This window comes from Nesoenas mayeri, assembly GCF_963082525.1.
Source record: "Nesoenas mayeri genome assembly, chromosome: 2".
In the NCBI taxonomy this organism is placed as follows: Eukaryota; Metazoa; Chordata; class Aves; order Columbiformes; family Columbidae; genus Nesoenas; species Nesoenas mayeri.
In genome coordinates this window covers 116,177,587-116,198,839 of record NC_137543.1, presented here as the reverse complement: position 1 = coordinate 116,198,839, position 21,253 = coordinate 116,177,587, and the positions used below count along the sequence as shown (strand labels likewise).

At 39.2% G+C, this 21,253-nt stretch overlaps 1 protein-coding gene across 1 annotated transcript in view; it reads right to left on the bottom strand.

Annotated features, from left to right (window-relative positions):
* Positions 1-21,253, bottom strand: part of MYRIP (myosin VIIA and Rab interacting protein) — a gene marked incomplete at its 3' end in the record, with an annotated part of 203,764 nt that overhangs the window by 9,397 nt on the left and 173,114 nt on the right. The window contains exons 10-11 of the mRNA XM_080338899.1: positions 13,393-13,632; positions 5,348-5,410 (exon numbers count right to left, since the gene is read on the bottom strand). Of these exons, the coding sequence (XP_080195025.1) occupies positions 5,348-5,410; positions 13,393-13,632 (303 nt within the window). The remainder of the gene's footprint in view (positions 1-5,347; positions 5,411-13,392; positions 13,633-21,253) is intronic.

Genomic DNA, 21,253 nt, shown 5'->3' with positions numbered 1-21,253 from the left:
CAGCTGCAGACATGGGAGAGCAATCTTCAGCTGCCCTATCAGGGTCGCAGTTTGCAAAGGTACTTGCTGTGAATTACATTGTGGGCCTCCCAAAAAAGCTCGAGCTATAAGCATGTAAACACTTGTATCCTAATTAAACAAAACAAAACCCTATTTTATTATTTATGAAATTATTTTTATCAAATACCATGGAAGACCATGAGTTTTACCCATTATTTTTTGTTTTAAAACAACTGTAAGCCTTTTATCAGTGTTCCTAATTTGTAATTAACTATCCCAATTCTGAGGATCCTCACAGAGCTTTAGGACAACTCCTCCGACAGCAATAAAATTTCACCTGATGTACCCTCAAACATCAAGCTCAACATCCAAACCATACAGCTTGAAGACTGAGCCAAAGCTTGTTAAAGCCAATACAAATACCGTCACTGAATTTACGTGCAATACCTCTAGTGTTGCTTTGCCTAAAAGAAAGTGTGGGAAGTTTAAACCTATAATTAATTAATTCCTCAAACCTGCAAATACTTAAGTACGTGAATTAGGGGCCCACCCATCTGTAAATTTTTCCACAAACAAAATCTCTGAGGATTAAAAGTGAGGAAACAGTCTATACAGTAAATTCTATAGTACAGAAAAATATAACTGATTAAAAATGTCTGCGTGTTATGCAACCCCTGTATTAAACAATATGCCAGCTGGCTTCCTAGGCAGGATATAGGACAAATAGTTTTCCTTGGCTTCACACAGGCCCTGGTGGGTTTAACTGGGAAACCTGTTTTATTACCTCTTTCCTGTAATTAGCTGTTCATTTTTATGTTAGATAAGACTTTTATACTGAAAAACGACCTTTTTAGCAGCGTGTGTTCAATAATTGTGTATCAATACATTAAGGCATCTTTAGCACTGTTACTTCTGCGAATTACAAGAAATAATTAGAAAGATGAGATTAAAGAGACAAAAGCAAATACAGTATGACAAAGCACACAGATCTTTAGCTTGTTAGGATAGCCAGCAGAGCCCCAAACAAGTCAGCCTAGAACTCTCTTACTGAGAACAAAGACTTGAATCCCATAAATAGCCTACTGTTTTTTCCATTTATTTTCACAAGTGCCAATTAGGTTAAAAACAGATCAATAATTTTATAGGACAGAAAAGGGAATCAATGTTACTTTGTTTTATTATTTGCTTTTACAAGTACCTAATTCTTATTCTATTCTATGAGTAGTGAGCAAAAAAAGGATAAAGGCCAGACACTACATTTTCTTCATCATCTTCACTGATCTATGTTCTCCATTTCAAGAACTGCAGCCCCATTTCAGTGTTCATTATTTCTTATATTTTTTATTATCCTTTGTAGCTAATGATGGATTTCCAAAAAAGATTAAACTGAATTAGGAAACGGTGTTCTTACACCAGAACATGAAAATCCATATTGGCATTTATCACAGACCAATTACTGCAAAACAGGTTTTTTTGGTTTTTGTTTCCCTGGTGAAGTGTTCTGTGAAATCAAGTTTTTGAGTAAAATAGCCTACCTTCTCAATAGGTAATGGGTAAGGGAAGAAAAGTTAAATGTGAAATAAATGTGATTTTTTGCTTTTTTAGAATTTCTAGGTAAGTTCTTAGTGGCAGATGCTGTTTGACTTTTAAAACCAAAGATTTGCTTCACTTTAAATGTTGCACAAGGCAGCTAGATGAATGTTCACAGCGTGTTTGCATCAATTAACAAATCTCAAACCTCATCCGCAGGTATCTAGACCAGGAGTCACAACGTTAAAGCTTTTCTTTAAGCTTGTGAAACATCTTATTTTATAGTATAACAAGGATACATCACTAGAGTTTAAACACTGTGAGGAAACACACGGCAAGCAAAAGTGATTTCTTTTAGAGCATATCTGAAGAGTAGATCTCCCAAAACTTAAAGCACAAACAATATTTCAATTAATTTAAATCTAAACTTGGTGAAAGTTTTCTGCTAAACGGTATTCAGAACTCAGCTTTGCCCTGAGCTGCATTTTACAGAGAAGTAAGAAGAGATTCTTACTTGGTTCTTTATGTCTGCACAAGGCAGACATAAAATCAGCCTGTGGGGAGTCCAAGGTTTCTCAAATTGGACAAACTGGATACTCAATGAATGGTTTTTCATGTGTTATTACCTCTTTTTTGAGCAACTGTCAAAAGCTTTTAAAACAGCTCACATTCCAAAATGTCCAGTTTGCAAATCTAGTGGAGTACTCTGGATATAATTATTCAACATGGGTAAGGAAAAAAGGAAAACAGAACAAAGCAAAACAAACATCAAGAAAAGAAAAAGAAGGAAAAGTGTCTTGGAGTTTCAGCGCTTCACAATCCTGTCCCCTCTCCAACCACCCATGTCAAACTTAGGAGTTATGAGGTTCTATAAAATCACCTAAAATTCACAGACACATGCACACCAAGATCATCCTGGTAGGTGAACATTTCAAATTGCTATAAAGACCTCTTGGCTGTCTGATTTATCTCGCCCTTGCAGGAAAGGTCATTGTTAACACCTGCAAAGAGACAGCTATCATGCCATGATGAAGTGTTTCCCATCTGTCTTGTCAAGCAAGTCAAAGAATGAGTATGGATGCGACTGATGCAGAAAACAACTACATATATCTAGCACAGAAAAGCTATGCAGGACCATTCTTCTCAAAACACTGGGACACATTCTGATTTCTACTGTGCTCCCCTACCTCTGGATTATCGCCACCCCTCCGAAACAAAATCTATGCAGCTGATGTAAATTTGAATTTTTGTACTGGTTATGAGAATCTCATTTTTACTGAATTTGAGATTAAGAGGTTAATGGAACAAAGAAAACATGCATTTATCCTTTTTATGATAATTAACGTCTATGCTCACAAGTACATTAAAGACACAGTCAAAAGAAGATGTTCAATTTCCCAAGTTCTTTGTGGAAGAGTATTCAAACCAATGAAATACGAAAGTGTGTGCAGGCACATACACATATATTTGTTCCTGTGTGTATCTAATATAACAAACAGCATCTTGTAAAACTTCTTTTGTCATTCTATTTGTAATTGGACAGATTGAAAGGATTCCTGTTTTGCTGAAGATAATTGCTTCAGTGGTCTAAACCAGCTCTTGCTGGCTCTTAGCAATTTCCCTCTCTTCTGCTGTCTCTCTGTTTCTCTCCTTTCCCTGCTGATGCTGCAGATGTTTCAGATATTTCCTGACTTAAGGATGCTACACTGGAAGGTGCTTTATAGAACAGTACTTGCACCCTTGCACAACGTAATGGAAGGAAAGCAGGATGATAAAACTGAAGCAATGTCCAAGCTGCTGAGAGTAGGTGAGCATTAAGTTTTTGTACGCATCTCAGCAGTCTATGACATCTCCACATTATTTCCTTTCCATGAACATTATTACTTTTATTTTTAATACTGCTAAAGTAAAATTCTCCATCACTTGAACTAATTTTTTCTCCACAACGTACTCAGCCATTAGCATTTTCTTTTTGCCACTACAATGTTATGGCATCGTTAGGCTCTATAAAACTAGCACGGGAAGCAGTCACTTGCAATTCAATAGAGAACAGCTGACATCAAGAATAAGATCACAGAAAAGAGCAAGGGAAACTTGCAGCCCTGGTGGTATTGACCATGTCCATGATGACTTGTAGAGCAATCATTTTTACCTCTGGTCTCAAGCCATTCTATCACACTTTCAGTTGCACGCCAGTTTCCCAGTCAATACCCTCATTTTTTTGTAGGGGGTTGAGGGAGGCTGGGGAGAAGATAAGCTCTGCTTTGCCACTGATTGATTTGTTTTTTCAGAGTAACCTGACTGAACCCAAACTTCATGAAAACAAAACCAAAACCCAAACCTGCCTCCTTGTCTCCTCACTCTGTGGGAGTTCGTTGTACAGCTTTGAGCAAAGACTGAGGAAGAAAGCAAAATTTGCCTTCCTATTTGGTGGAAGACAAATGTACTATGATGAACTATGGCATTATGGAATTACTCTTCTGTGTAAGTTTAAGACTTCCTTCCTGGACCTTAACATCAATATCTTATTTATGGGCACCCGTTTAGAAAAAGAAAGCCAAGTTATCTTACAGAGTGAGCTACTGTCTACTGACATTCTCCAAAGTATGACACAGAGAAATACAGTTTCTGTTTTTGATTGTGCTAGGTAATTCTGAATATCAGATTTTTACTAGTGAATTCAATCTACTGTTCTAATGTAGTAACAGATGTTATTCCTAATAATTTTTAATGCCTCATTTCTAGAGATGAGTTGCCTATAATCATGAGAAAGGAAGTTATTTTCCAAAAGGTGAAATATGATGGTCCACACTGGAAATGGAATTATTTAAATCTTAAAATCCGCACAGGATTCTCTAAGAATATCTATAATGGATGTAGGCTGATGACATTGCACAAATGGAAAAATATTTTTTCTTTAAAGTCATCCTTGATATTTTTAGTAAAGAAAGCCCAAATGATTAAAAGGTGATTAAAATTCATAGTACAAAATTTAACTCTGAGAGTAAGGAAAAAACAAGAAAAGTTGAGGAGTGTTTTGCTGAATTAAACATCAACTTTTGACACCAAAAAAGCGATTCTTATTTTATGACTGAGAGAATACTACCAAATTAATTTGTTTACCACTATATAGAATATACTAAAAATAGTATCTATTTTAAAACACAAGATAAGCATTTATTTGCTCAGGGAATAAAACGAAAATCTGTTTATAAAATCTGATTCTCCTAAGATGAGACTCAAATAGCACAGAATATGAAACCTTACCCCATCTATACGAATGATAAGCAATAGACACTAGCAGCAAAGTGAGAAAGTATCTACTAACTATGTATACTGAATGAATTAAGGGTTTTGTTTATTTTTTTTTAATTGGGAGCTTGTAAAGATTTTCGAAGACCACTACAATCAGAAGTTGCTAAAAAATCTAATTGCTGAAATAATGATTTTTTTTTCAAAAATTTTTAATATAAGCAAGTACATAAGAACAGGAAGATCATAGACCTTATCTTTGTCTTCTGTTCTTCTTTACCGATAAAACCAAATTCTCATCACCAAGCCAAATAAGAGAGCCAATCTGCTCCATACTCATCACTCCCATCATAACACAGAGCTAGCTGTGATTACAAAATAATTTTCTGCAATGGTTACTGATTTTGGCCAAAAGGTATGATTTTTTCAGGTCTGGTATTTCCAGGGAAACATTTTGAATGTGAGAATTTTGCTTGGAAAATGTGGAAACCCTCAATATCACTTTATAGCATCTCTTACTATGTAAGAGATGTAAGAAGACACAGACAAAACAAAGCATTCTCACCTGCTGCAATACAGTGGATAAAAACTGCAGCTTTAAATGAAGATCAAAAGCCTTTTGTTTTTCCTAGATAGTGGGAAAGCAGTTAAATAAAAAGGCAGAAAAGTTATGTTAACAGCTACACAGGTTAACATTTATATATGTTCAGACTTACAGAGATCTTTAGGATGAACAGGAAGGATAAAGAAACTAGCTAATACAAAATATCACGAAATACAGATTTTACATTTACTGTTAAAATATTTAAAATAAAGCAATGCCTAATTTATTTTTGTTTGTGAGATTTAGAATAACAATCTCATTAAGACAGATATTGCAAATGCCACACCATTTTTTATAAAATGAAACAGATGGGATATAACTGATTTCTACCATCACAAAATGAAGTGGCACTAGCAATAGAATAAGACTCGCAGCAACGTTAAGGAAAAAAAAAAGCCAGCTATCTTCAATTTTTGTGTCTACGCAATTGCAATTTGGACACTGTATGTGTTTCTAGTTACAAAAGGGTCTAGACCTCACACCACAGTCAGATGCTCATGTTGGAAAGACCTGGGCTGAGTTAAGACATCTTGTGCCAAATTACTTCCTGCAGTTTGCTGTTGTCCCTCTCCTGGACTTCACTGTCCCAAAATAAACAAGTAAAACCCTTTATACTACCACTCTTCAGTGTCAAGTCACTAGGCTTATCTTAATCCCCCTAATTTACTTAGGTCTATTTAAAATAAACTGATGGGGTTTGTCTTGAAGTCTCTGGGCTGCTTACAAGAGACAAGAAAATAGTGACTTTTTTGTTACAGTCTATTTCCCTCCAATTTGTTACAGCGGCTTACACTGATCTCCACTAACTTTATCTGTAAAATGGTTTTTACATTTCTTCCTAAGTAAATAAACCTTTAGTGATCAGACAACTGAAGGAGGTTCCCACGGGTATTCATGAACCTGAGCATCAAATCCGAGACTACAAGAATCTTGTTTACAAAGGCACTCATTCCCCATGTGAATCCCACGGAAATCTCCCTTATTCTACACTTCTCCAGGTAGATTCAACGGGGCTTTGATTCAGTTGCTTTAATATGGGCAGACAAGGTGCAATTCGAAATAGCTTGAAGTAGCTGAGGATTTTCAAACAACACTGTCAGAGATGAGATGGACCTGTGAGCTGCATGTTTCCAGTGCACTAGCAGTTAAAGGTCCTGTGGGATACCCTAAGGCATCTCAGATGGAAATATCTATATCCATACTGTATTGAGCCCAGAAACTGTGACAACTGGAGCAACACATTGCCCACTATTTTGCTTGAAATTGAAGATTCAGATTTTGACAAAATAAACCTAAAATCAACTTAATTTTCTATACTAAAGAGCAATAAATAATAGTATAATAAATAAATAATTAAAATAAATACTATTAAATGCATGAGATAAATCACTTGAATTAGATTTTTGCCCAGCAAACTACTACTCAGTTTAAAACCAAACAGATACTTGACTGCTTTGCTGAACTGAGAACTTAAAACTTTGGATCCATTAGCCCAATGTGAAGATTAAAGTCTCACGCCTCTTCCAGAAGAAAAAGCCACTGTTTTCACCTGCCTTAACCAAAATCTTTTTTCTCTGCTGCCATTCAAAATCCTGTGCATAGATTATCTGCAGTTCATAAACATTAAAGATCACTTTTTACAATGCTGTGCACATTCAGTTTTCGATCCTGGACTTTGGAAGACCGCCCAGATAATTAGCACCGTAATAAAAGCCATGATCCATCAAAACAGAAAAAAATTTCCAAACATCTTGCATACAAAAATGTGAAACAACAGATACACAAACATCTTCTGAGATGTTAACCCAGGAGAGGAAGATGTGATTGCATTACACTGTTCAGTATTAGGGGGCAAAACAGGAAAGCTACTATAGTACATAATTACATTTTCTTGCTTAAGTGAGCCATGGGGTTCTGGCTCGTTTAGGAACTTTTACTCTGTCATTGCTAAAGTCTTGAGGCATATGAAGCGGGATGGCAGTTTCCTTATTAACCCCTGCCCAGACCAACAGAACAACCAAAATACCTGTGAGTTCCTCAGCAACATTTTCCTTTCAGAGAGCTGCAAGGTAATGATCACAAAAACTGCTGCTCCGTCTTCTGTGAGGATGGTGCATGCCACAGCCCAAATGGCTAATGGAAGCGCAGTTGTGAGGAGACAAGGGCTCTCTCTTGTTATGATAGCGCTGCTGTTACAACATCACAGCCATCCCTACCGTGACGCTTTCACAGCTCTGTGATACACAGGAGGCATTCACTGCCATGTGCCCGCCAGTGCCATTCTCCAGCTCCACCAAGGCTGCGAGCATATTTCTCTCCAGAAAGCAGGTCCCATGAGCCCTCCCTAGCCTGACCTCTCTCCCCAAGCCCTGTCCAGCCCCAGGCACAGGCACCAGCACACACCACACCAGCGAGCTGCCCATCTCTTCTGCTGCAGTAACGTGCACCCACATCCACCGGCTGCTCCTCCCGCTAAAGAGGGATGCCAGGCAGATTGTCTAATAAGTGTCAATCTCATAATACTGGTAGTTGAAAAGTGCTAATTTACCTGGTGAAAAATGTAAGATGTACTCTCTCAAAACGATAATATAGGCTTCTGGCACAAACACACACGAAGATGATGCTCGTAGTACATACTTTCCCCAAAATAAAGTTTCATACAACCCAAGATGAATACAACATTTCCAGAGAACGAAGGCATAAATATTTTACTGAAAGAATACCCATGCCGTTAGTCATACTGTCAAGGAGCTTGGAGGTTTCGCTTACGGAACAGGATCTCATTGTTTTACTTAATAAACTTACAGGTTGTCATTCAGAAAAGAGCTGTTCTTTGCCTAGTCATGCAATAATGTCAACAGAAAACAGCAGGATTTAAACAAACTTACTAAGTTTTGGTTGTAAGAGTCTCTGAGTAGAACTAAATACATAAAGGGATTAAAAGAAATTCCTTAAGTACACAGCATGGGGCATCAAACTGATGCAAAGGGGAGAAAAACTCAATGTTACTACTGAAGTTTAACTTGCTCACTTATATACCTTATGCAAGAAAGAATATAAAGTAAAAGGAGAAAAAAAGAGAAACACAGCTAAGGTTTTAACTATTTCGGGTTTTACGCTATTTGCAGCAATTTGCAAAATTGGCAGGGGTTATTCTGTTTTTTAAACAGTATTTCTATAGTTTCTGATATAGTGGTCACAGTGGTAGACTGCGTTCAAAATGCAGTCTGCATTAGGCACTGCTGAACTTGCCTTCTGGAATGTAATTCTGGGGTATACCATGAAATACAGACCGGGACTATTCACCTTCATGAAAGCATTAAAAGAGAAGGAGAGAGGATAGAGGAGAGCAGGAACTAAATATATCCCATTGATCATGCTTGCCATTCTCAATATCAGTGTCGTTATGATACCTCCAAGGGGATTGATACTTTGTTTTGGTTGGAGTTTTCGGGGGCAAAGCAAAAACAAACACAAAAAACACTAAAAAAAACCCAAAAGAGCAAGGCAGAAAGAACTGTGCAAATCACTGTGCTAGCAAAATACAAGATGCTTCATTAGCAACAGCTGCACAGTGTGATTTTTGCTTTGTTCACACCTGAAGACTAGAGGGGCTGAAGGCGAGCTATAGCCTGAGCACATAGGACTCCACAGCCTTTCATTGCACAACTGAGATGAGCAAGATTTCAGGGCACTGTGTACCCCAAAAAGACCATTAACTACTTCTGTAGCTTAATAAGCACAAAGTGTTATCTATAAAAAAAGTCTGCTGTAGGATTATGTTTGGTTTAGAGAGCTGTGTATCTCCACAAGCCAATTTTAGGCAATCACAAACTCAGAAATGTTGAAAATTACTGTGCCAAATGTCTAAGGAGGTCTAAGTCTGAGGCATAGAATTAATTTATTTTAATTATTAATAATACCCACCTAAATCCTCAAGTATCCCACATAAATTAAATAATTAGCTGAAAAGTCAGCATTTTCAAACTTAAAGGCAGACATATAGCTCAAGAGCTTAGTTTGGGGCAAGGACTGAGAACACATATATGCCCAACTTCAGCTAACTCCCCACTCAAGATGTGCCTATTCTTGCCTTTGCCACAGATTTTAATATACTAAATATCCTTTTTAAAACATCATCTCAACATGTGATTATATAAGATTCCCAGCTTCCATTAAAAACAGAAGTCCAGATTTTTAAAGGTGCAGACACATGAAAGTTAGATTTTCATGAGCACCAGGTACCTAATTTCCAATGATTCAATAAACAATACATGTTTTTTAAAATCTTATTCTATGGTCAAGCGTACTGTAACTAGAAATTCTCTATGATTTAAGGTTGCTAATATGTTTCAGAATGAGTGTGAGAATAGAAGACTAAAGCCTACCAAAGACAAGCAGCATGGATAAATTATAAGCAAGATGGCTAAAATACAGTATTTAATTTGTATTCAGGAGCTCAAAGCAGACTTGAGCTCTCATTTTAATGGCCCAGAATTAGTGCTTCTGTATACCTAATTTGAAACTTGATGCCCAGGTCAGAAGGCTGTGTCTCTGGCCAAGAATGCTAAGTGCCAGTCGGAAAGATCGGTTATTCTCCACACATATGTTCTCCAAAAATCAGGTTTCTTAAAGAGGGAGCATATTGGGACATCTGGCTTTTAAGGCATCTAAAATTACTGGTTCCCTGAAAATACAATTTCTATGTTTGTCTCCATTGAGACATGCCATCTAGTCATCTTAAAGTTATCGCATGTTTTATGAGTTTAGCTAGGTCTTTACATTTAAGGTTACCATAGCTACAACTGGTATTATACACTGTCATCTTCAGTATTTCATTGTAAGATATTGGTCAGCCGCCTTTCCAAAGAGAAGGCACGCACCAAAAGAATTTAAATCACTTTCAAGGACAACTGTCAAGAATGAGCATGAAAGCAGCCTGCTTGTTTCTCTACAGCTGGAACAAGTTCTGCTATTAATTCCACTGAAGTCATGACCATGAATAGTACTGGGATATTTGCTTCCTTTATTATAGACAGAAAGAATATATACTGCCATCATGAATGACTAAGACTTGTTTTTTCATCTAAAATCAACAAAGAGTTAGGATTTCCCAGCATTCTCCTTTTGCTGAACATGGTATGCCCCTTACTTTTTTAAACTTAAGGACATTTTCCTATGGAAAAAACTACTAATCTTTGCATTATTTTAAATAACTGACATACAAATTTTAAAGGAATAATAAAATCAGAGCAGGAATAAAGAACTAATATTAATTTGTAGATGCATGCAGGTGAATAAATACACCACAAAACATGCATCTGCCATTTTCTGTGCCCAGCTGACCATATAGGAGCATTTCAGAGAGTTCTATTCACAGCCTTGAATTCTGGACTTCAATTGCACCATGATATACCCTGGCTAGCCTAGATATCCTGTTGAATAATTTGATATTGCTGGTTTGACTTTGTAAACCAAAGACAAGCTAAATTGAATGCTCATAAAAAGCACTGGTGATAGAGCCTTTTTTTTTCCTATTATATTTCCTTAGAAAAGGCTGTGTGTACATCAAGGAAGTATTTGCATACGTGATGAGAAAGGTACTTTGCTGTGTAGTCCATGGCTAAATAACTCTGAATCAGAGAGTCATGGACTACTTAAGTTTGGAAAGGAACTCTGGAGATCACCCAGTCAAACCTCTCAGGTCAAAGCAGGGTCAATTAGATTAGGTTGCCCAGGGTTGTGTCCAGTCTCCTTTGATCATCTCCAAGGACACAAACTCTACAATCTCTCTGGGAAACCTTTTCTAGCATTTGACCACCCTCATAGTAAAAAAGCTTTTGATGTTTAGATGGAATTTCTCATATTTCAGATTGTGCCCACTGTTTCTTGTCCTGTCACTGGACACAGGTGAGAAAAGTCTGATTCCCACTTCTTTATTTCCAACCTTCCGTCCTCCCCCAACAGGTGTTCATACACATTGAAGATATCCTCCTTAAGCCTTCTCTACACTAGACAATTCCTGCTCTCTCAGCCTGTCCTCATATAACAGATGTCCCAGCCTTTTAATTATCTCTATGGCCCTTCATTGGACTCACTCCAGTATGTCCCTTGTCCATGTGTCCCTTGTACTGGGGAGCCCAGAACAGGACACAGCACTCCAGAACTGGCGTCACCAGTATTGAATAGAGAGAAATAATCACCTCCCGTGGTTCATCGGATGCTGGTGGCCTTCTTTTCTGCAAGTACACATTGCTGGCTTATGTTCACCTTTGTGTCCACCAGGACCCCTATGTCCTTTTCTGCCAAGCTGTTTCACAACCACATGGCCTCTACCCTGTACTGATGCATGGGATAATTGCTTCCCAGGAGCAGGAATTTGCATTTCCTTTCATTGAACCTCATGAGGTTCTGTTAGCATATTTCTCCAGCCTGTCAAGCTCCTGTGAATGACAACAGAACCATCTCATGTATTGACCACTCCTCCAAACTTAGGGTACCCTCTGTCTCATTGTCTTTGTCAATAATGAAGTTGTTAAACAGTACTGGTCCCAGTATTGACCACTGGGGTATACCACTAGGGACTGGCCTCCAGCTGGATTTCAAGCCTCTGATTGCACCCCTTTCCACCCAGCTTCAGACAATTTTCAGTCCACCTCACTGTCTATGTATCCAGTCCTTGCTCAATTTGTCTGTGAGGACGTTATGTGAAACCTTGTTGAAAGCTTTGTTGAAGTCAAAATAAACAACATTCGGTGCTCTGAATTCCCCAGATTACCACAACTGTTCAAAGATGAATAAGAGTGGCCTCACTATGACATGGGCCAGCTCCCTCAGCTGCTGTGAGCACATCCCCATCGGGTGCCATGCAGTGGTGTATGTCCCATTTGTTCAAATGTCTGCTGATTTGATCCTCCTCTACCGCAGGTAAGTCTTCACTGCTCCAGACCTTCTCACAGGTCTCAGGGACCTGGAATTCTTGAGGGCAAATCTTACCCGTGAACTAAGGTCAAAACAATGTTGTGTAACTTGGCCTTTTCCATGTCCTGTGTCACGGGGTCACTTCAGTAGTGAGTCCCACTTTCCCTCATCTGGCTTCTGCTGCTGATATATCTGTAGAAGTTAGTCTTATTTCCCACTGTGTCCTTCACCAGATTCAACTCCAGGTGGGCACTGGCTTTCCTGACACCACTCCTGCACACTGGACAGGGTTCTATCATCCACCTGGGTCACTTAATCCTGCTTCAACCTCCTCGTGTCTTAGTTCCTTACAGCATTTGAACAAAACACTTATCAAATTATGAAGAATAGATTTCCTTCAGAGAGTTGTGGATCTAAGAATGATTGAATGGCAAGGGGTGGTGCTAGGCTCCTACAGCACCAAAATTCAAGCACACCACTGGATTTGAAGAGGGCAGGTGGTAAGTGCTGTGGAGTGACACTGACATCAAACATCTCGTTATAAGGGTGAAATGGCACAAATGGAAGATCTCGTACATTATCAGAACTGACACTGGATTTTAGTTTCACTAGAATGTTACTACTCACAGAGGCCTATTAGCTGACAGAGTAACAGGGTTGGAAAGCTTTACAAAAGCATACCATATTCCAGTAGAGAGGCAAAATAAGAATCTACGGCATCAGAATGAACTACATGACACTAAAAATATCAGAGCAAATAAAAAGTCTGAAAAAAACCAAAACATTTAAACCAACTGGTTAGCCAGAAGGAAACAAGGAAAACTGGCTATTTTTAAAAATAATAACATATAAGCCAATTCTTAGTCAGTATAAACTGACATAATTCCATTAATATCAGTCAAAGGTTTATTATACAAGCTAAGTTCACTGGTTTGAATTCATGCTGTAGTCTCACAGGAACGAACCTTAATTGAAGTTTTAACTGCCAAAGGCCTGCAGGCTCAGACCCAGCGTAAAACACCTCAGGTTTTTTTAAGCGACTATGTTTAATTTTCTAACCAAAAGCCTCTACAATGACCACTTACCTTCTTCAACTCTTCCTGAATACTTCTGCCATTTTCCTGTGAGGACAAACTCTCCTTTTGGTTTTCAGGGTCCGTTCTAGGTTCTGACTCTTGTTCTTCACCAGAAGATGTTTCCTTGTCACTCATTTTAGCAGCGAGCTGAAATAACCTGGACTTAAGCTCCTCTTCCATAAGGTCAGGCTTGATGTTATGATGCTGATCCTCACTGCTTATATCTGTTTCTGATAAATCATCGAAATCCTACAAAGAAATTAGAAGAACAGTGTAATTGCAATATTGGTACAGAAGGGAAAACACATAGCTTCCTAGAAAAGCACAGGTATGATCACTCTGCAGGGAAGCTGGAAAGAAAGCACACTAAGTGTGCTGATAAAAAAATATCACGTCTTTACAGAAGATTGCCAGTAAACTCACACCTGTTGGATCGTATTTATCATACCTGCTTACTTTTATATTATGTAAAAAGGAACTATCAAAATCATTATATATCTGTGTGCAACTGAGGAAATAAAAGCCTAAATGGCATTTCCCATTCCCAGCACTGCACTGCCACCACTCTCAGGCACGGTGCAGACAAAGAAAGTGAAGTGTGGGAATGAAATAACTTGTGACCTGGCAGTTGTGTCCAGCTTTCAATTGAAAATTGCTGGTCTTCAGCATTACTCGTGTTTTTCTTAAAGACTACTGGAAGCAAGTTTTGAAAAATCTCTCTTTTATTCCATGATTTTTCTTCAGATTTTCATCTTTCCCAGTGAATATTTACATAGGCGGATCCTTTACAGTGATAATTATTTTCCAAAGACCAACCTCCTTGGAACAAATTCAGTCTTTAGGAGCACCTTCTTTTCTTACTCTTGGATCCTTAAAGGTGGAAGTACTCAGAGGCTCAGTTAAGTATGGTGGGTGTTACAGCTTTGAACACAACCAGCTCCTTACTTTGAAAGCTGAGCAGAAGAAAAGCAAAATCCTTTTAGCAGGGTGCCTGCCCAACGTTTAATAATGTGGAAAGGGGGCTTTCTTTTTTTTGTAAGCCTTTGCAGGACATCTGAAAACATCTGATGGTTATGCCAAAACCTAATGTCCAGATACACACCAACTTATTTTCTGGATCTGTGCTGTCTGATTAGGACCTAATTCCTCCTGGTTTCCACTGCAATCCATGGAGAGAGATATAGGCATCTCCCAGAGCAACCTGCTCTACCTATAGCGCTAACTGCCTCCTGGAAATGCTCTTCTCCCCCTGCTGCCTGCTAAGAGAAAGCTTAGAATAATTAGACACTTGGTTTAGTGCTTCAGTCAAGTGCATAAAGCAAGGTGGAATTAGGTAGTTTTACAAGAGATTAATTCTTTGAAATGGAGCATAACCATGACAAAACCACCCAGAAGGAAGCTATGAAGACTGCTGCCTGGGACCCAGAAGCTGTGGGCACATTGCAGCAGGTCTAAGAGGATGATTTAGAACAATTCTCAATTCTCAGATGGGAAGTTCTTCCTATTTGCCTTATGCTCTCCTAGCACGACAGGACCAACACTGCTGGTGAGACTAAAAGCTGTGTTCTCTCTACCATTCATTTGGAAATACAAAACCAGGAGATTTTCTTTGCACAGCCACAGCAGCATTATTTATGGATGGACCAATTACATCCAGTGCTCACGGGAAACGTTAACTCTGACAACTCTCCTACAAACCCTACCTGCCAAACTGCTCTTAATGGACTGACACATCATGCTTATTATGTCAGTCCTTCTCTCTCATACAGTAAACCATACTATGTGGTGTCTAGCGCTTTCACAGCTTTCTAGACAATTTTTGTCTGCAGTTACCTATGAATCAATTACACAACTAAATTATTGCTTTACAGCTTGCATTCAGGATGCAGAAGGCCCTTTTGGAATAATCAGGATTTGAAAGTACATGGTTAGCTATAAAGAAGGGGAACCACAGGCCTATGCTGAAAGTTCTTCTTTTCCCAAACAATCAGCTTTTGCAGAATAAAAAGCCTTTTCTGCCAAATGAGCGTCAAAGCTATTCTGAATAAGATCAAGAACAAGATTCAAATCAGTGTTTCCACTTTAGTTTTGTAATATGTTATGTTGTGCTTCTACATTTATTTAGAAGACTGGTATCATTTCGCCTTTTAATTAAAAATCTGTATTTATCATAATGATGCTTCCTCAAATCGTAACAACAGATTTTTTCCAACATACCCTGCCTGTCGTTCATCAACTCATTACAACATCCACCCAACAATCTGCTAAATGAAAAATACTCACATATCACTAAAATACTACTAAAAAAATGGAAAACTGTTGCTGAATCAATCAGCTCATCAGTTTGTACCCAGGAGAAAAACAAACATAATTTATGGGATTTACAGGATAGAAAGCATGGCTAAGCTGTGCACCTGTATCTTCAGAGAAAACAGGTCAGTGGCGATACATCTCATTAAACTTCAGCTATTTACAATTAGGTATCTAGTTTAAACTCATTAGTAGAATCTCTCTTTACTTGAGTTACCTCCATTCATCTAATAGGTACCTCCAGAAACCTACTCTTGTGTAACAAAACATGTGGTTTAGGATTACAAGACTTGCTAGTGAGCTCTGACAGCACTGTACCGGGGAGGGGGACTCCTCTAGCAGTGTCTGGGTAGAAAGAGGACAGTTTCCCTTGAGGTTGAGTCTGCAAGGGAGAGCGGAAAATCCCATTCTACACAGACAGTTGAGCAGATCAAGCTTGTAAAGGCAGAAGTTTGCTATTCTCATTTAAATAAGCTGATAGATAATGTGTACAAAATCTAGTGGAGCAGTGAGGATGGCTGGCAGTCCAGAGGGGCAGGTTTTCCCACATTCCCATCCCACTGCTGTACCATGAAGTACGGACAGAGTTCATCTCACAGAAAGACGTATGATACCTCTGAGGGCTTCTTACATAGAATTGCTTAGCTTAAACTGCTCAGCACCCCTTGTGGAAGGCCTTGCCTTGGAGGTATTGTTTTTGTTACAGCTGGATTCAGGTATGTCTATTATCCACCTTCCTGCTTTCCAGCCTCCTTATAATGAGCAGGTGGAGTATTTACATTCGCAAAAGCTGTTAGTTCCTGCATACACACAGAGATAATGATATCCCATAATGCTATACTTTGTAGTTTCTGTTACTGTTAGGCTGCCTGGCTTGTGTGTTGAGGTTTCCAGATGGTGGCAGTGAACTATTTGTAAAAAGATTATACCTCTTTCTATTTATTAACATAATAAAAAATGCATTAAGAAGCCATGGCAAGAATAAAAAATAATAAATACATGGAAAGGTACTATTATTATTATTTATTTAACAGATGCTATCTTAAAGTTCATTATTCTTTACTGTTCACACTTTGGCTCTGTCTGTTATGTTTAATGACATCTTTGTGTTCGTATATATCATTGTGTAAATACCCATTTGCATCTATCAGCAACATATAGCACTAACATCTGCAAATAAGAATAAAGGGCTACCACTTTATCTGAAAACAGAGCTTCAGTGAGGGCCTGGCAAACTAACAGAGCCACAAATCCAGGCTCACTAGAAGAAAATCAAGTTTTTCTAATGCAAGCGCAAGCCCCTTAGCAGACAATGAACTAGGAAATACACCTTTCCTCATACACACTGTCCAAATCTTTGCATACAAATGGCTGATAACTCATTGTAATCCTAGCCAACAAAAAAAAAGTCCCCAAATAAAGCAAGCAAGCAAGCAGGCAAAGTACTGTCTTGGAGGATCCAGAACTAAATCTATGTTATATTATAAACCCTTGCAACAGAGCTCCATTCATATAGAAAACCAAAAATCAGAAACTACAGTATTTAGAAGACACAAACTGTGAAGTTTGTAGGCAGTTTTTCAGTGAGAGTCGGTGTAATTTCAGGACATTTTCTTTTCCATAAATACATCCCAAGCGCCATCCTGTGGGGACCGGCTGTCTGACAGCTCTCACTCCCCACCTGTCTGCAGGGCAGGAGGGCTGGGATCAGCAGTGGGGTCTCCTGATCGAACAGTGGGGTCTCCTGATCAAAGGAGCAAATTCATCATGAGGGCATCTCCTTTACTTGAAACAATTAAGCCACTCCACTTTCCATCAGAAATATGAGCGCTGCAGCTACACTAAGCAACACCTCCTCCTCTCAAAAAGATAATGAAAGCAAATAGAGCAATACTATTATTACCAATAAGATAATTTGTTAATATTGTTAATAAAAATAAAAGCAGACAGAGATTGGTGGAAATTACTTACACGAAGTTATAATTTGAAAAATAATTAGCATTAAAAGCAAGGTTACACTTCCCAGTTGTTTCCACAAGAAACAGGTATCTTCTGTGATACATAAGCAATCGGATTATCAGAAAATTATTACAGTAGGACCTTGGTTTATCAGGACAGTTTTCATGTCTCGCTTCATGACTGTGTTTACAGCATCTCTACAAGCAATCCAGTTAAGCAGGTTGTTCTTTTATCTATCATTAAGTGGCAAAAAAACTCTCCCCAAATACAGTATCACAGTACCACAGTATGTTAGGGATTGGAAGGGACCTCAAAAGATCATCTAGTCCAATTCCCTGCTGGAGCAGGAACGCCTAGGTGAGGTCGCACAGGAATGTGTCCAGGCAGGTTTTGAATGTCTCCAGGGAAGGAGACTCCACAACCCCCCTGGGCAGCCTGTTCCAGTGCTCTGTCACCCCCACTGAGAAGAAGTTTTTTCTCAAATTTAAGTGGAACCTCTTGTGTTCCAGTTGATCCCATTACCCCTTGTCCTATCATTGTTTGACACCGAGAAGAGCCTGGCTCCATCCTTGTGACACTCACCCTTTATATATTTGTAAACCTTAATAAGGTCACCCCTCAGTCTCCTCTTCTCCAAACTAAAGAGACCCAGCTCCTTCAGCCTTTCTTCATAAGGGAGATGCTCCACTCCCTTAATCATCTTCGTTGCCCTACACTGGACTCTCTCCAGCAGTTCCCTGTCCTTCTGGAACTGAGGGGTCCAGAACTGGACACAATACTCCAGATGGGGTCTCACCAGGGCGGAGTAGAGGGGAAGGAGAACCTCTCTCGATCTACTAACCACCTCCCTTCTAATACACTCCAGGATGCCATTGGCCTTCCTGGCCACAAGGGCACAGTGCTGGCTCATGGTCATCCTGTTGTCCACCAGGACCCCCAGGTCCCTTTCCCCTACACTGCTCTCTAATATGTAATTTCCCAGCCTATACTGGAACCTGGGGTTGTTCCTGCCCAGATGCAGGACTCTACACTTTCCTTTGTTAAATTTCATCAGGTTATTCCCCACCCAACTCTCCAGCCTGTCCAGGTCTCGCTGGATGGCAGCACAGCCTTCTGGCGGGTCAGCCACTCCTCCCAGCTTGGTGTCATCAGCAAACTTGCTGATAGTACACTCTATTCCCTCGTCCAAGTCGTTAATGAATATATTGAATAATACTGGCCACAGTACTGACCCCTGAGGCACCCCACTAGATACTGGCCTCCAACTAGACTCCGCACCATTGACTACCACTACAGTACATCTTGATATTCATTCTCAGGTTTCCTTTTTTAAGTCACTCTAGGCTTTATACCATGAGTTCTCTCTCAGTCACAGAGATTCCAGTGTTGACAGCATTATCCTAACCTAGGTACTGGATCTTGATATCTGAATACCTGATTTTTAGTAGAAATTCAGTTGTGAGTTATGCCATGACCACAATTGTTCCAGAATTTTATTGCTTACAGTTCTCTAGACTTCAAGTAGGGAGAGAGGAAAGAGCTCATTTTCATTTCACTGTAAGTCTCCAAGAGCAGCAAACAAGAAAATGACTGGCACTATTTGAAAATTAAAACCAAAACCCCAACTTCTAGACTCCTAAACTGATATCCTGTTCTACAATGCTGATGAAAACATAGTGGTTAACAAATTGTCTTGTTATTACTACAATGTAGTAAAACACGGTTATTATTGCAATGCAATAAAATCAAGAAAAAGTATGTTTCATCATTGCAGTTTCCATATAATCAGTAGCTCAGTGCCTAATGTCTAGATGCCACATGGCTTAGAAGAGCTTTTTATAGGGTTTCTGTAAATTCTGTACACCATCAGCATGTGAAAAATCTATAACTGGTTTCCATATAACAGTATATAACAATTTTATAACAATGAAGCTTCCTTAAGCTTAAGCTGTCTGCAGTTCTCCATGCACCTCTCGATGCACTATCATTTTGTACGAACTATTTACGTGTAAGGGTCTCTCTGCTGCAGCCTCAATCATTTTACCAAGATCAATACATTACCTTGGGGATTGTATAAAACCCCGACACCCCTTTAATCTATTTTTTCTAAGCAATATCAATGATGTCTGGCTAATTTATTATGATACGTCAAATCACATTCTTTATGCTCATTAGAATTTTAATTGCTTCCTAGAATTGTTCAACCGTGCAACATCTTTGCTATAAATTGCAGTAGCCAGTACGCTCCTGCCCCCAGCAGCACTTGCGTACCAGAGGCTGGAATAACAGCTCTCTGAATGTGGGCACCAGCTGTCAATTCAACCACCGGGGTGTCTGTGTGTCCCCAAAACAAACAAAATGTATGCAAACCCACCCATATCTAAACTTCCTAGTGAGAGTTTCATTACTTTGAAAACAGTAGCATGGTCCAGAGGCAGTGAACCTCCGCCTGCCCCACTGTGCCCAAGGGAGCAGGACAGCAGGGACAGACTTTTAGCCTCGGGAAAAATGGAGGGGAGAATGGGTCGGAATCCCAAACCTTGTCTTTTTTGAGCACAACAGAGAGTTATATGCAGCACTTAAGACACAAAGCAACTCACAGAAGAGCTGAAAAGAACAATGATTTTCTGCACCACCTTGCACTTCAAAGCGCACACTAAGCTACTGAAGGATGGATGCCAACATGTATGTCTGGGAACAGCCTGCCTTTGTATTCTCCCCTGGAGGAACATCTCCAGGACATCTGCACTGTGAGCTCTGCTATTCTACAGGGTGTTTCAAAAAGATGGACGCAATTTGAAACCACTATATCTCTGCAACCACGAACTGCCCATGAATGAAACTCTTTACCACGTGAAAGGCTGGGGCATAGAGTTTTGAATGATTACCACTAGTAACCCATTAAACTGTTAGTAAATTTTTGCGTAATTGTAGCAAGTTGCCATCATGAAATATACTACTTTGAAATTGGGTCCATCTTTATGAAACACCCTGTATACTCTGCAGAGCAGCAGTAACTTGAAAGACACAATATGAATACAGACACATATAGACACACAGAATATGCACAAATACATGAAGCCAGACAAGGAAAAGCAGAAGTCTATGCACCAAATATGGTGTTTGTGCAGCCCCTGGAGAATCCTGTAATTCTGCCTGATGTTCTAAGAAGTCACTAATGGCCACTGATGTGTTGATAGTGCACATTATCATCCACAACTCCCCTTCAACAACTTTGTATTATAAAAATATGAGGACACGAGTACAAATGGATTGGTGTAAAACACACACACCTGTCTCATAGAAGCAGGTGGAATAGATACAGAATTAAGAATGGTTTACCCAGTATTAAAAACCTTCTGAAATCCTAGAATTCTGATCTTATGATGAGCTGTACTGATGTCTTTCCATGGGAAATATAGGCTTGTAGTAAAAGCAAAGAATACCAACTCCAGGCATCATAAAATTGCTCAGACAGCTTTAAGGACTGGATCGGGCTGCTTCTAGTCAGAGGCACAGGGAGAAGACAGCACTTGGCTCTTTGCTTCAGGCTTACCATTACTCCACTGCAGCAACGATGCAGCTACAGGATTTGAGAGGG